The sequence below is a fragment of the Anabrus simplex genome, chromosome 4, assembly GCF_040414725.1.
Source record: "Anabrus simplex isolate iqAnaSimp1 chromosome 4, ASM4041472v1, whole genome shotgun sequence".
Taxonomy (NCBI): Eukaryota; Metazoa; Arthropoda; class Insecta; order Orthoptera; family Tettigoniidae; genus Anabrus; species Anabrus simplex.
The window spans coordinates 34,781,857-34,794,057 of record NC_090268.1 but is presented as its reverse complement, the minus strand read 5'-3'; the positions used below and the strand labels follow the sequence as shown (position 1 = coordinate 34,794,057).

The 12,201-nt window shown below is 37.0% G+C and overlaps 1 protein-coding gene across 4 annotated transcripts in view; it reads left to right on the top strand.

Moving 5' to 3' along the window:
* The window catches only part of LOC137496883 (leucine-rich repeat-containing protein 70-like), a 129,720-nt gene extending 117,961 nt beyond the window's left edge, over positions 1-11,759 (top strand). For all 4 annotated transcript variants that reach the window (XM_067145037.2, XM_067145034.2, XM_068227164.1 and 1 more), the window contains one exon: positions 6,930-11,759. In XM_067145037.2, coding sequence (XP_067001138.2) covers positions 6,940-8,961 — 2,022 coding nt within the window. In that variant the 5' untranslated portion in view covers positions 6,930-6,939 and the 3' untranslated portion in view covers positions 8,962-11,759. The remainder of the gene's footprint in view (positions 1-6,929) is intronic.
* The last annotated feature ends 442 nt before the right edge of the window (positions 11,760-12,201 follow it).

The following is a 12,201-nucleotide window of genomic DNA, read 5'->3' as shown; positions in this document are numbered from 1 at the left end:
CTGTAGTTCCAGAACACTGTCCTTAAGGTGGTAGAGGTAGCATCCCGTGCTGAGTCTAATAAAAAACCGACCCTAGGTTGTAAACAGATAAAGAAGAAGAAAATTAGAGAATGGCTGTATAAGGCTCTGTATATTTCTATTTACCCTTGTGTCCTAGCACAGCTGTCCCTCTGAGTTAGTGCATCCCTTTCAGTTACCCCTACGACTAGCAGTATACTATTAATAAAATTCTACCCCTCCACCCTACTTCATAAAAGAATTCAGATCTAAGTAGAGTAACGTTATCTTAGTAGCAAGAGTTGTAGTAACGTCACTGTGAACAAGTTTTGACCTGCAGCTGAAAACTCGAAGTTCTCTCAAGTTAGGTATCTTGTGTCAACACACAGTCGCATTCCTTTACAACACCAGATCGGAAAAATACAGCTTAGCTCGCAAAGTCATTTTATTTTCTTTCTGCTGAGATGTGCATGTCTCCACATTTACTGTAGTCAGTACTCCATCATCGTGCGCACATTTAAATCAAAGTAAGGATATTTTAATTGCACATAAGCTCTTTAGTTTTGAGTTTATGTCAACTCCACGTTCAAATCCTTAGAAGTAACATTTACTCTGCTCCCTAGAGCTGAAGTGTCCCCTACAAGAATTGGTCAAGGAGGTTAGATAGACGACAGCTTAGCACACAACATGTCTAGACTCAGCTAAAGACCCCTAGTTCGCTAATACAACAGCACAGGTTGCTCGGCTCCTACCTAAGGCAAGGGTGCCTCTGGAGGAGCTTTACTCTGCTCGACCCCACCACCACTGAATAAAGTTCTACAAGGGTTGGCCAACGAAGTTAGATAGACAGTATGCCTAGACTCAGCTAAAGACTCCTCGAGTTCACCAATGCAGACACAACAGCAGCACAGGTTGCTCGGTTCCTACTTAAGGCAAGGGTGCCCCTGGAGGAGCTTTACTCTGGTCGAACCCACCACCTCGGAATAAAGCGTCCTACAAGAGTTCGCCGAGCTTAGCACACATCATGCCTAGACTCAGCTTAAGACCCCGCGTTGGCTAACCCATGCTCTCTCATGTCAGGTACCCCTTTAGTCGCCTCTTACAACAGTATTTCATAAGTTAACAACATCCTAATGTCTGAAGGTGTCAGAGGTCGTAACGCGTAACTAGAGGTGTATTGCGCGTGGCGGCCATCTTGCGCAGTAGCCCCTGGCTCAGCTCCCAGGAGTTAGTCCCGTAAGAGCCCATGTATAGCCGCCATCTTGCACATTAGCCACTGGGCCAGCTCCTGCCTTTTTCCCTACTCTCAGGCGCTGCTCTTCTCCACTATAAATCCTTCAGCAATGTTGTATTTGCTGTGTTAAGTGTACCTGACAGTTGATAGAAAGATTGAGAAAGAAGTGAGGCCTACATTAAGCACATCTGCACTGGAATCGCTTATGGTCCAGAAGACGAAAATGTTATCACAGTGGGAAGGATGCTTCAAGAAAAACTACTGAAAAGCAGCTGCTGCGTGACAAACAAGCTACAAGGAATGTTTTTTCATAGAACTAACAGGTTGTGTGCAAATGTTTTTGTGTAATATAATATACTTTCGAATAGATTGCTAGAGGGAAGGGCAAAAGTAGTGTCATTATCGAGAAGGGAGGAGCATGCTTTGGATTTGACTCGAAATTTTTTTAGGGGGCGGAGGGCGATTAGTGATAATCCACTTCAGTGGTTGGCACCTCTGCAGTGTTAAGTAAACTTAGATATGAATTCGAAATCCGGTTCTCTGAATGTAAAAAAGATCAGAGTTACTAGCTCAGCTCATTGCGTATACATGTGTCTCTTAAACGTGAAGAATTTTTCTACACCATTGAAATACATTTAATGAAGGTGAAGCTACAGCTGATATCGGAGTAATTACTCTGCAAAACGACTTGCTTGTACAGAGTATCGTTGAACAAGAAAATGAGAACAAGTTTTTGGTCTGTTATACCAGTACCTACTAATACTACAGGCCTCACAGCACGGCTGATGACGTCACAAGGATAGGCAGTCACTCCTGAAGCGCGCAACGGCACTTCAATGGTAGTTGAACGAATTACTTTGATGATGAGAAGATGCTCTTTCAGGGTATTAAAGCATATTGGTAACACATTTATTTCAGTTGTACCGAGACCAATTAAAGCAAAAGAAAGGCGGAGAGATGGCGCACTCCGATTTCTGGAAATATGGTAAAAGTTCAGATTGATAGTAAATAGCAACAAGGGGTTTTCATTTGATTGTTACTATTTTTTAGTTAATAATCATTTTATGACCCTTGGTCATTAGTAATTAACCTACATTTTACTCATGAAGAATCAGTTAACATTTTACTGGAAAATAAAATAATTATATGAATTAATAATTAAGGTCCTTCGTATATACTACTAATTAGAAGCCAAAGTAAACTGGAATTTCGTCCGATTTAAGACTCTTTAACGTGCCGGAAACCTCCCTTTATTTCTTATTTAGAACATTTTATTTGTACTATTTTGGTAAATATTTCTGTCTTAGTGTTGACTTAGAAACAAATCAGATATTATACATAATGGAAATAATTAGTTACAAATGAAAAATAGAATACAAAGGAGGGAATGATTCACAGAGGATGATGAAATTATGCTGGAATTCATAACAGCAAATACAACAATTTAACAATAATAACATAGTTTTAGTTAAATAACTTAATTCTGCTGTATAAACATTACATCAATACAAATTTCTGAACTGTTAATTCTTAATCAAGAGAATTTTCTCATGGAAACTTGTTTAAACTCATTTGTTGTTATTTAGATGAAATAAAACCCTCAAAATTTTCAAGGTTTCATATAAATAATATAATAATTCCACAAACATTACTGAAAATCCACTGAAATTTTCCTTAAGTCTTCCAATGAAATAATCTGACGTTTGTCCTAGATGTTCAGTATTTCTTTTCTCCATTACTGGCAAGATGCAATAATTTAATTTTTGACTTTTCAAGTAAAACCCTGTCAATCACATTCTGTTATTGTAAAAACTCTCTTTCTCTCAAACACACTGGTTTAAACATATTTTGTTCAAATTGCAAGAAAAGTGTTAAATATGTTCTTATGGAAGCCAATTTAACTTAAAACTGGCATAACATAAGAAAAATTCTAAGCATAAGAAATCTAAAAATTCCAATAAGTGCATATTTTGCTCAAATTGCAAGAAAGTTGTTAAATATGTTTTTTTGTGGAAGACAAATTAGGCTAACTAAGAAACTACCATAATATGGTAAAACATTCTTAGCATAAGAAATTTAAAATTTCAAAGAAGTGCATATTTTGCTCAAATTACAAGAAATTTTTTTAATATATTTTATTAAAGACAAATTAACTTAGAAACTAGCATACAATTAGGATGGTGGATGAAAAGTCTTTTATGACAATAGACTAACTTTAAAACAGTGAATCAACTACAGTACACTCAGAATATGAGTACATGGCCTCAATATTATCACAAAATTAGAGCCCAGAAACGCCTGATTAAATTCAGATTACATGAAAGTACTGTTACTGAATTATGTACTCTCAAAAAGTCAAAAATTAAATGTATCTATTTGAAAATATTTTAAGAATGTTTGAAAAATATTTTTTCATTGGCAATAGAAATATAAAACTGTTTGGAGTATTTTTTAAAGAAATAATTAACAGCATACATGGTAATATGGAAAGAAAGTCAATCATTAAGTGAGGTATTTCATTTCTGAAGGCTGCACCATTGATACCACCAGTCTCCAATTTGTATTGTTCTAAAATTTCTACATAATTCATAACCTACTCTATGCAAATTCTTACAACTCTTTTGCCTTCATCTCCTTCCCAACACACTATATTTATTGTTGAAATAATCATGCATCCAAACCATAGTCTCTGCAAGATATTATCTTAAAATTACAAGACACATTTAAAAGGGTATGCAAGCACTAATATTTTTTAAGGAAACCCATTAATGAAACTGTGCAAAGATTTAGGTTCATTAAAAACATCATGTGATTTAATTTTGATTTCAACCTTGGCATAGAGCTCGGAAGTGAACTAGTAAGTTCTTCACGAAGGCAGTACTTTAAAGTTTTTGGATTTTTTTTCACCTTTGCATGAACACATACATCTTTTGGTTCTGTTGCCATTGTGATAGCAATGAACACTTTTATATTAATTGAAGAACACTTGACACTTTCTGAATTACACTACACTGCATGTATGAAGATGTCTGAACCAGTTTATCACTGACTAAAGAGTGGAATAAGACAACATAATAGCCAAGTTTACAGGGACAATACAGACACCCTTCCCCCCTGTCAACACTTTTTATAAGCTCATAATTACCTTGGTCATCTGTTAATGATAATATTCTATCTAAAATGAGTGATGTTTTACAAATTTCACACTTCAACCTTTGAAGAACTGCTCTTACACAATATCCTGACAAATATGTGATAACAGGCAAATATTCCTAAATGGATAAAAGTTGGTCTTCACTGATATCTACACAGAGATAAGAGGTGCAGTTGGGCATAATTGTTGGCACTGCTCCTGTTTCAGATGAGGTTTCTGAAGAGGTATACAATTCTTATTTCCAGTCTTACTGTCATAGCAGTCACTATGTCTCAGGATTTGGTCCTCACTGAAATGCAGTTCACAGACCTTAAAAAGAAAAAGAAAAGTCTGATTTGTTATGCTAGTACATTAGAAAACAGTGAGGTAATTAATTAACTACGGATAATCATCTCAAAATGTGCAACAGGACAGCAACTTGATATGTGTGGTTCAAATTAGGGCGGTCTTAGTCTCAAATATTATAAATCTTAAATGTTTACGTTTATCACCTGGTTCAGTTTGAGAGATAATGAATACGGTATAACAAGCGTCCTAGACCTTTAAGTGAAAAATAAGAACTCACAACCTAAAACGAACAGAATTTTCAAAATATCAGTACTGAGCTTACCTTTGAATTCTGCGTGGCCTGGAATTTGTCTCAGCGGATTGCGTTAACCCACATCTTGCGAACGGAACATTTAAACACCATTCTTCTACGAACTGTAATACACTACACTCATTTTTCAACCATACGCCAGTATTAAACAGATTCAGCACAGCATTATTTTGTCACATGTTCCTCAACATAGCAGCCATGTTTGATGATACTCATAGCAGTGGTGCCAACATGGAAACTTCAATTTTTCTCCAGGTGAAGAGGCAGGGAAGGGAAAATAATTTGGTTCGAAGTACATTTAACCGTTTGTATTCATCAATGACTTCGCTGTTCTTTGTAGTTCATCATAATCATATTTATTTACGATGCTGAGCGTGGAATTAATATTCCATATGTGGGGTGAAATCATAGACATTGGCACCTCTACTATGATTAGTTCCTCCTTTCACTGCCAGGGAATCTCTCTCATTGCTGTTATCTAAACGCTGGGTCGTCGACTGGCCACGTCTGCCTATCCCCGTGACGTCACATACCTCACGACACATCTGTTGTAAGGCCTGTAGTATTAGTAGGTACTGGTTATACAGTGAACAACAACGTGGCTGTGAAAAGCGAGACCTGGAGAAATTGTGAAATAACTAGAAGAAATTATTGTGTAAATTGCTCTTGTGTTGCATACACCCGTGCGGTCAAGCAGGCTCATTCATACCTGCCTTGATGTTAAACTAACTGTCGGACAGTAATGATGTATTTTTGCGAAATGGTGAGAACATTGCTTTCGTAATATTCCGTGACTTCAAGCACTGGTCGTGGTATTTGCATGCCGTTGTAGGATGATCATTTGACAATTTTCGTGCCACAGTTTCACGACTTTTAGCACTGGAATTTATTCTACACAAGAGTCAGAATCAACCTAGATAAGTCATCATTGTCAGCTAACATAAGAACGAATTTCACGCGTCTATATTTGCCCTTTAGTTTAGCGTAGACGAAAAACAGTTGGCTTTGTGAATTTTTCTCGGAAAGGACTTATATTTATGTAAATATAATAACACAAGTCTCTAACATGTGACCGAGCTCGATAGCTGCAGTCGCTTAAGTGCGGCTAGTATCCGGTATTCGAGAGATGGTGGGTTCGAACCCCACTTTCGGCAGCCCTGAAGATGGTTTTCCGTGGTTTACCATTTTCACACCACGGCCGCTTCCTTCCCACTCCTAGCCCGTTTCTGTCCCATCGTCGATGCGACGTAAAACAACTTGTATAGCATCTAACATCTGAATACTTTTACGTAGAGATCGACTTAGCCATAATTTGATCTGGCAACCTTTGGCTAGAAAATAGTGATTAGCCGTACTTCAGTCCTGGCTCTATAACATCTTAGGGGATGTTATCGAGCGGTACGAAACGTTTACAACTTCCTTCACATTGCCTGAAACGTATTCTCAAAACTTCTGGCGTCCATAAATGAGTGACAGAAAATACACCGTTAAAACTGTTGTGACTTTCAATCATAAAGAATATGCTTTGTCGTCTATTCGGACCAAATTTTTATGCGTATAGTATTTTGAAACGTTACATCAAAACAAACACCGGAACATACTCAGAAGTTGTGTAGAAATGCACTGGAAATGATATCCAATTATCGACTTGTATGAAAATGCTGTGTTTATTTTTTTTAAAATAATTTTCAATCTGCTTCGATCATATTTACATTTTCTTCATTATCGAACTAAACATTTTATATAATCATTATTTAGAAAGGGAGAAGTTTAGCTTATTTCTTTGTATCTTTCACTATGAATATACTTTCATGCATAATTAAAGTTTTCTTTTCAACCTTCATAATCTTCGGCTCCTTATCACCCTTTACTTTTCAGTGTTTCTAACATTTGGCTAAGTTTAAAATGTTCTTGTTTTAATTCAATTATGTTGTATGTTCTTACAGATTGTCCACGATGCTGGCGGTGCTATTACTGTGGGTTACGGTACTCCATGCCACTGAAGCGGACGTGTCGTCTGTCTGTCCCATTGGGTGTTACTGCCCAAACGAGCTGAAAGCTGATTGTTCTTCACGGGGCTTTGAGGAAGTGCCATCACATTTGAACATAGGAACTAGAGTCCTCAATTTATCCAACAATTCCATCTCCAAGCTTGGAAACGATACATTCACTTCTGGCAGTTTGCCTTATTTGAAAGTGCTCGATATTCATCGTAACAATATTAGAAGAATTGATGTCCAGTCTTTTACCTCTCTGGACAACATTCGATTCATATATTTAGAGAAAAACAATTTATCGATACTTCCGAAGGATCTCTTTATTACAAATTCTAAATTAGAAACATTATCACTTCGATATAATCCACTGAGAATCCCCCGTAAAGGACCATTTCTAAACATACCTTCATTGCTAGATATTGACATTTCTTATTGTAATATCAGTGCGCTATATGGGAAGACATTTGTATCGATGCGGAAACTAGAAATATTGCGAGCTTCACACAACTCGCTAAGTACTCTATCCAAAGAAGCGTTCATGCCATTGAAGTTGTTGAAACAGTTGTATTTGTCACATAACAACATAAGTACCATTGAGTATAATGTGTTTTCGCCGATGAAATTGTTAACTTTGTTGGATTTATCTCATAATAAACTGAAGGAATTGATCCATCTGACATTTTCTGGGCAGACTAGTCTTCAGGTTTTATATTTATCCCACAATAAGTTGTCCTCAATTGGCGAAGATGAATTCCATTGGTTAGTGGGTCTGAAGGAATTATATCTTCAAAATAATAGTCTTTATACTATTGAAGATAATTTATTTAGATCAGCGATCAACTTACGCACATTGTACCTTGATAATAACATTTTAACTAATTTAAGTAGAGATACTTTTTCGAGTTTAGAATCGTTAAACAGTTTATATATATCAGGTAACCGTTTAAAATCGTTCAGTTTTAGATGGGTGTGCAAATTGGATAATTTAACATATTTGCGTGTGTTTAATAATCCCATTGGGTGCGATTGTGATATGAAGAATTTGTGGAATTGGGGAAAGGAAAAAGGAGTGTCGTTGTGGGGAACATGTATACAGAAAAAGAAACGTATTATTCACGATAACGCGACTATTCCTGTCATTTTATCTAGTCTCAAGTGCAACGTTACCTCTTGCGATGTTGAACCAGTGTTTCCCCAGATAGACACACATCTGACGCTAGTTTACATTCTGAGTGCTGTGTGTCCTCTGTTATTGTTTGTTTTATGCTTTGTTTGTGCTGCGTGGGTTTTCACCAGGCATAGAAAGAATGCACGGGAACTTAGAAATCGGCAGTACAAAGCTCCCACTTCAAGTACTGGTTATTTAATTTTGGATACACTCCCTCGTGTTCAGCAGGTATATTCTAGTGAAATAAGAGAGGAAGCAGACTCTTTAGAATATTTGAAGGCGCATACAGAACCAGTAGTAATAGAAAATCATCACGCCATCGTCTCTCCATACAGTGTATCACCAGTGTTAGCGGTTGGTCCATGCAGTTCGTTTAGCAGTGCTCCTCCCCCAGTTCCTCGTCGACCTCCTTCTGATCTCATTTTGAGTACTTTACCGCAGTGTTATCCAGACGGCAGTGCAATGAGGGGCACAGCATTCAGTACGTTGCCACAGTGTTACTCAGAAGGTAATGCCGTTCGAGGTGCAGCGTTCAGTACATCAGAAGAAGAGGAATCGAAGCCACTGATGAAGCAGTCCGGAACGACAGCGACCATGTCGAAGGAGTCCTCAGTGGGTATCAGACAACCCAGGAGGACCCGCGCTCGTCGTCACCCAAACAACCACTCTGCGTCTGATACAGAGCCCTGGTCATCTTACTCTGAGGGTTCAGGATCCGTCAGCATCACCGAGTGTGATGTTGCTTGTTGGAGTGGCTCGGAAGCATCAACTCGCCCAGCTTCCGTGGGCATTGCAGGCAGACCAGACTCATAGAATAATATTATTTTTGTATTTTCTAAGAGGTATTTGTCTGTGTTGACGACATAGGTGCCCGGAGGTTCATCTCTCTTTGATATGTTGTATGAGTAATCTGACCGGAAAAATAGCGAAGCACATAAGAGTAATGGAAATGTCACACTCGGGTATTATTGATCGACTCACTTTCGGAAATCATAGCAGCATCCATTGTTTCTTTAACAACCACAACTTCATATCATACCGATTTTTTCTGGCAGTAAGTAATTCTGTGAAGAATTCACATAGTAATAATCAGTTGAATGTTTCTACTGGACCTCACATTTTTGTGAATTCAGAGTTTTTTGGACGCAAAGAATGTTTTTTCAGTGTTTCTTACTTTTTGATTGATACCTAGCTTTTATACTATTCTATCAAATATTTAAAGCCTAATAAGTCGACAATTATTTCACTCTGTATTTTCATACCATTTTGTGCGATCTGTAACTGTGTGTGACCCTTTCCTCCGTTTCTCTTGTGTACTTCCGTACTAATTGTCAGATCGCAAAATTTCTGTGAAAATTTCTGTAAAATCCGGTAACTAATTAATAATGGTCCAAGTTTTGCTAGAATATTTTAAATACTCTTCAACAATTTGAGGGAAGTTAAAAATGATTTTGAAATATTGGCCGTTACTTCGAAAAGTCTTTCTGGTGCCTATGTTGACACACTTTCACTGTACTGTTGGTCATTGTATTCTAGAAACACTGAGACATCGAAATCATTGTTCTGTGATTAGGAGGAACATTTTTATAGTCTTTCAACTATACTAGTACCATTAAACCCAAAGTAATGTGATCAATACAAAGTTTATTTTTTATGTTGTGCTAGTTTCTATTTGTATTTATTGATGTTTAGTTTGGTCATTTTAAATATTTTTATTTCATTCAACTCCGAGGATATTAATTAATATTAGTATAATGGTAGATTATTTGTACTCTTATCCCTTTGTAGTTGTAAAACATTTTGACATATATATCTATATTTTATACCGTGGAATTAGGGCCCAAGATTTCTTGTGGGAAATCAGAACTAGGAAATTGACTTCATTACCAAACTCTCGCCCAATGTATATATTCTTTTAATCAGTAGGTTAATAGCCAATGAATTAAACAGTATGATTATTTAGGACTCAAAGTAAATGAATAACAATATGTTGCTAGAGAGCACTTTACTGGTGGTATTTATTCCGTAGCCTAATGAGTCCAAATATATACCGGTCTATATTCTATTATGTGTGATATAGGTCCGCGTTCACGAAAACTGTACATTTTAGGAGTACTCATAAAATAAAAGTAAGACATTGATTTACCAATATAGTATTTTTATTTCCTTGTTTTATGAAATTATGTTTAATTTACTTGCTTTTCTGCACCGTTAAAAGTAAACTTTACGAATGCTTTCTTTCAGGTTGTACAAGTAGCTTTATCAACTCAAACATTAGTATTGTCACATTTCAGTCTCTTTTAATCCTTTCAAAAAAGCAACATAACTATCTTACACTTCCTAGAATTGTAAAATCTTCGCACACCTTTCAACCTAGCATTTTATTTTTTCACATGAAGCCACTCGTTTCTCTAGAAGAAGTCATTTTTTCTGAGTTACTGTCCGACAATCGTGCCCATCATGGTCAGAATTATTTCTCTCTTGAACTGCAGTAAATCCACAGCAATTTGCGATGTTTTCTTTACATTCACTTGATTTACTGTTCACAGTTGAGGATATGCACGCTTTCTGTTAGTGCACTTCGGTACAAGATAGTTACTTTATTCATTCCACTTCTCTCACTCGTGAACCACGTGCGCTCCTTGCTCCTACTAAATAACTATGAACTCGCTTGCCTCGGCTGCACAAAACAAGTATTTATGCTCTTCAAATTATTTAAAAACAACGAAAGTAGTTACATTAACCCGAGATTAACTCTGACGGTTAGTGGTTTACTATTTGTTCGCTCCTACATTGTTATTATCGGCACTTGGTGTAATACGAATGCCGTTAGATTGTCCGTCAGTTGTACCGAAATCGTCTTTTTCACCGCGCGATGCACTGGGACATGTACCCTGAGAGGCTTTCTGCCTTAGGGATTGGGGTATGGTACATTATTAATTGTAGGAGTGAAGGGTCTCTTCTTAAAGATCAAAATCAAATTAACGTCAATTAATAATTGCGACTTGTTAAACATATTGTCGTTATAAGATCATTTAATTGTTCCTGAAGTAACAACACATTTTTGTCCGCAACGAAATCTCAACCTAGGAGAAATCTTCTCCTTTTTTAATGGTTTAAAGGAAGCAATTGTGCCTGTAACGTTCTTAGTAGGTATATAACTTCATTTATGTGTGCTTTGTTGATTACGTGAAATATCCACCGTTGAGCGAGATCGTTGTTGAGCTGGATTTGCTTGGAATGTTACGCTCTGAATTAAAATAATGTCACTGTTGTGAGTAAAACATTTACTTGGGTAGATTTTAAGTATGGGTACATAGAACTCGTAATTAATTTTGACCAACAGTACAGTAGTAACTTAATTGCCTAGTGGAACGAATATTTTATGCCATAGATTTGTGTAAAGTATGGAGTGCTGTTTGAAGGTGAATGTTAATAAAATGCAGGTACCTCCAAGATTGATGAAAGATAAAGTGACGTAAATTGTTTTTATTAGCTGATTCGCTTACCACTTTTGCTATTGAACTAATTGAAGTTGTTCCATTTGTTTCTTTTAACTTACTCTTTTGAAATGGATCTAATAATGAAGTCAGTATCATCACTCTTATGACTCATATTGAGTTCATGGTGTAATGTATTTAGATATAACATTTTTTTCATCTTTTCAACTAATTTGTATTTGTTCCTCTAACTGTGGCCATACGGTCTGCAGAACATACAGGATGAACCGGAATTCGCGCATTCGGGCGTCGCAACGCGACTCCTCACATGCCAGCAATTTAAAAAATGTATCTCACAAAAGTTCGTCCTGCGAGCATATCCGGCAGAAAAAGGACGTTGAAGAGTGGCAATCTGGCAACACTGTAACTACATGTAGGGTAACCATCTCTGTCAGCGCATATTAGTCGTGCTGTACAGTTGGTGCAGTGGATAGAGTTTCGGGTTAGCATGCAGGAGGTCGAGGGGTCGATCCTGGATTGAGGCGTATGTTTTTTTTATTTCATAAATGTAGTCCAGGTGGTATGGTATCTGACATCTTAATCGTCAACAGCG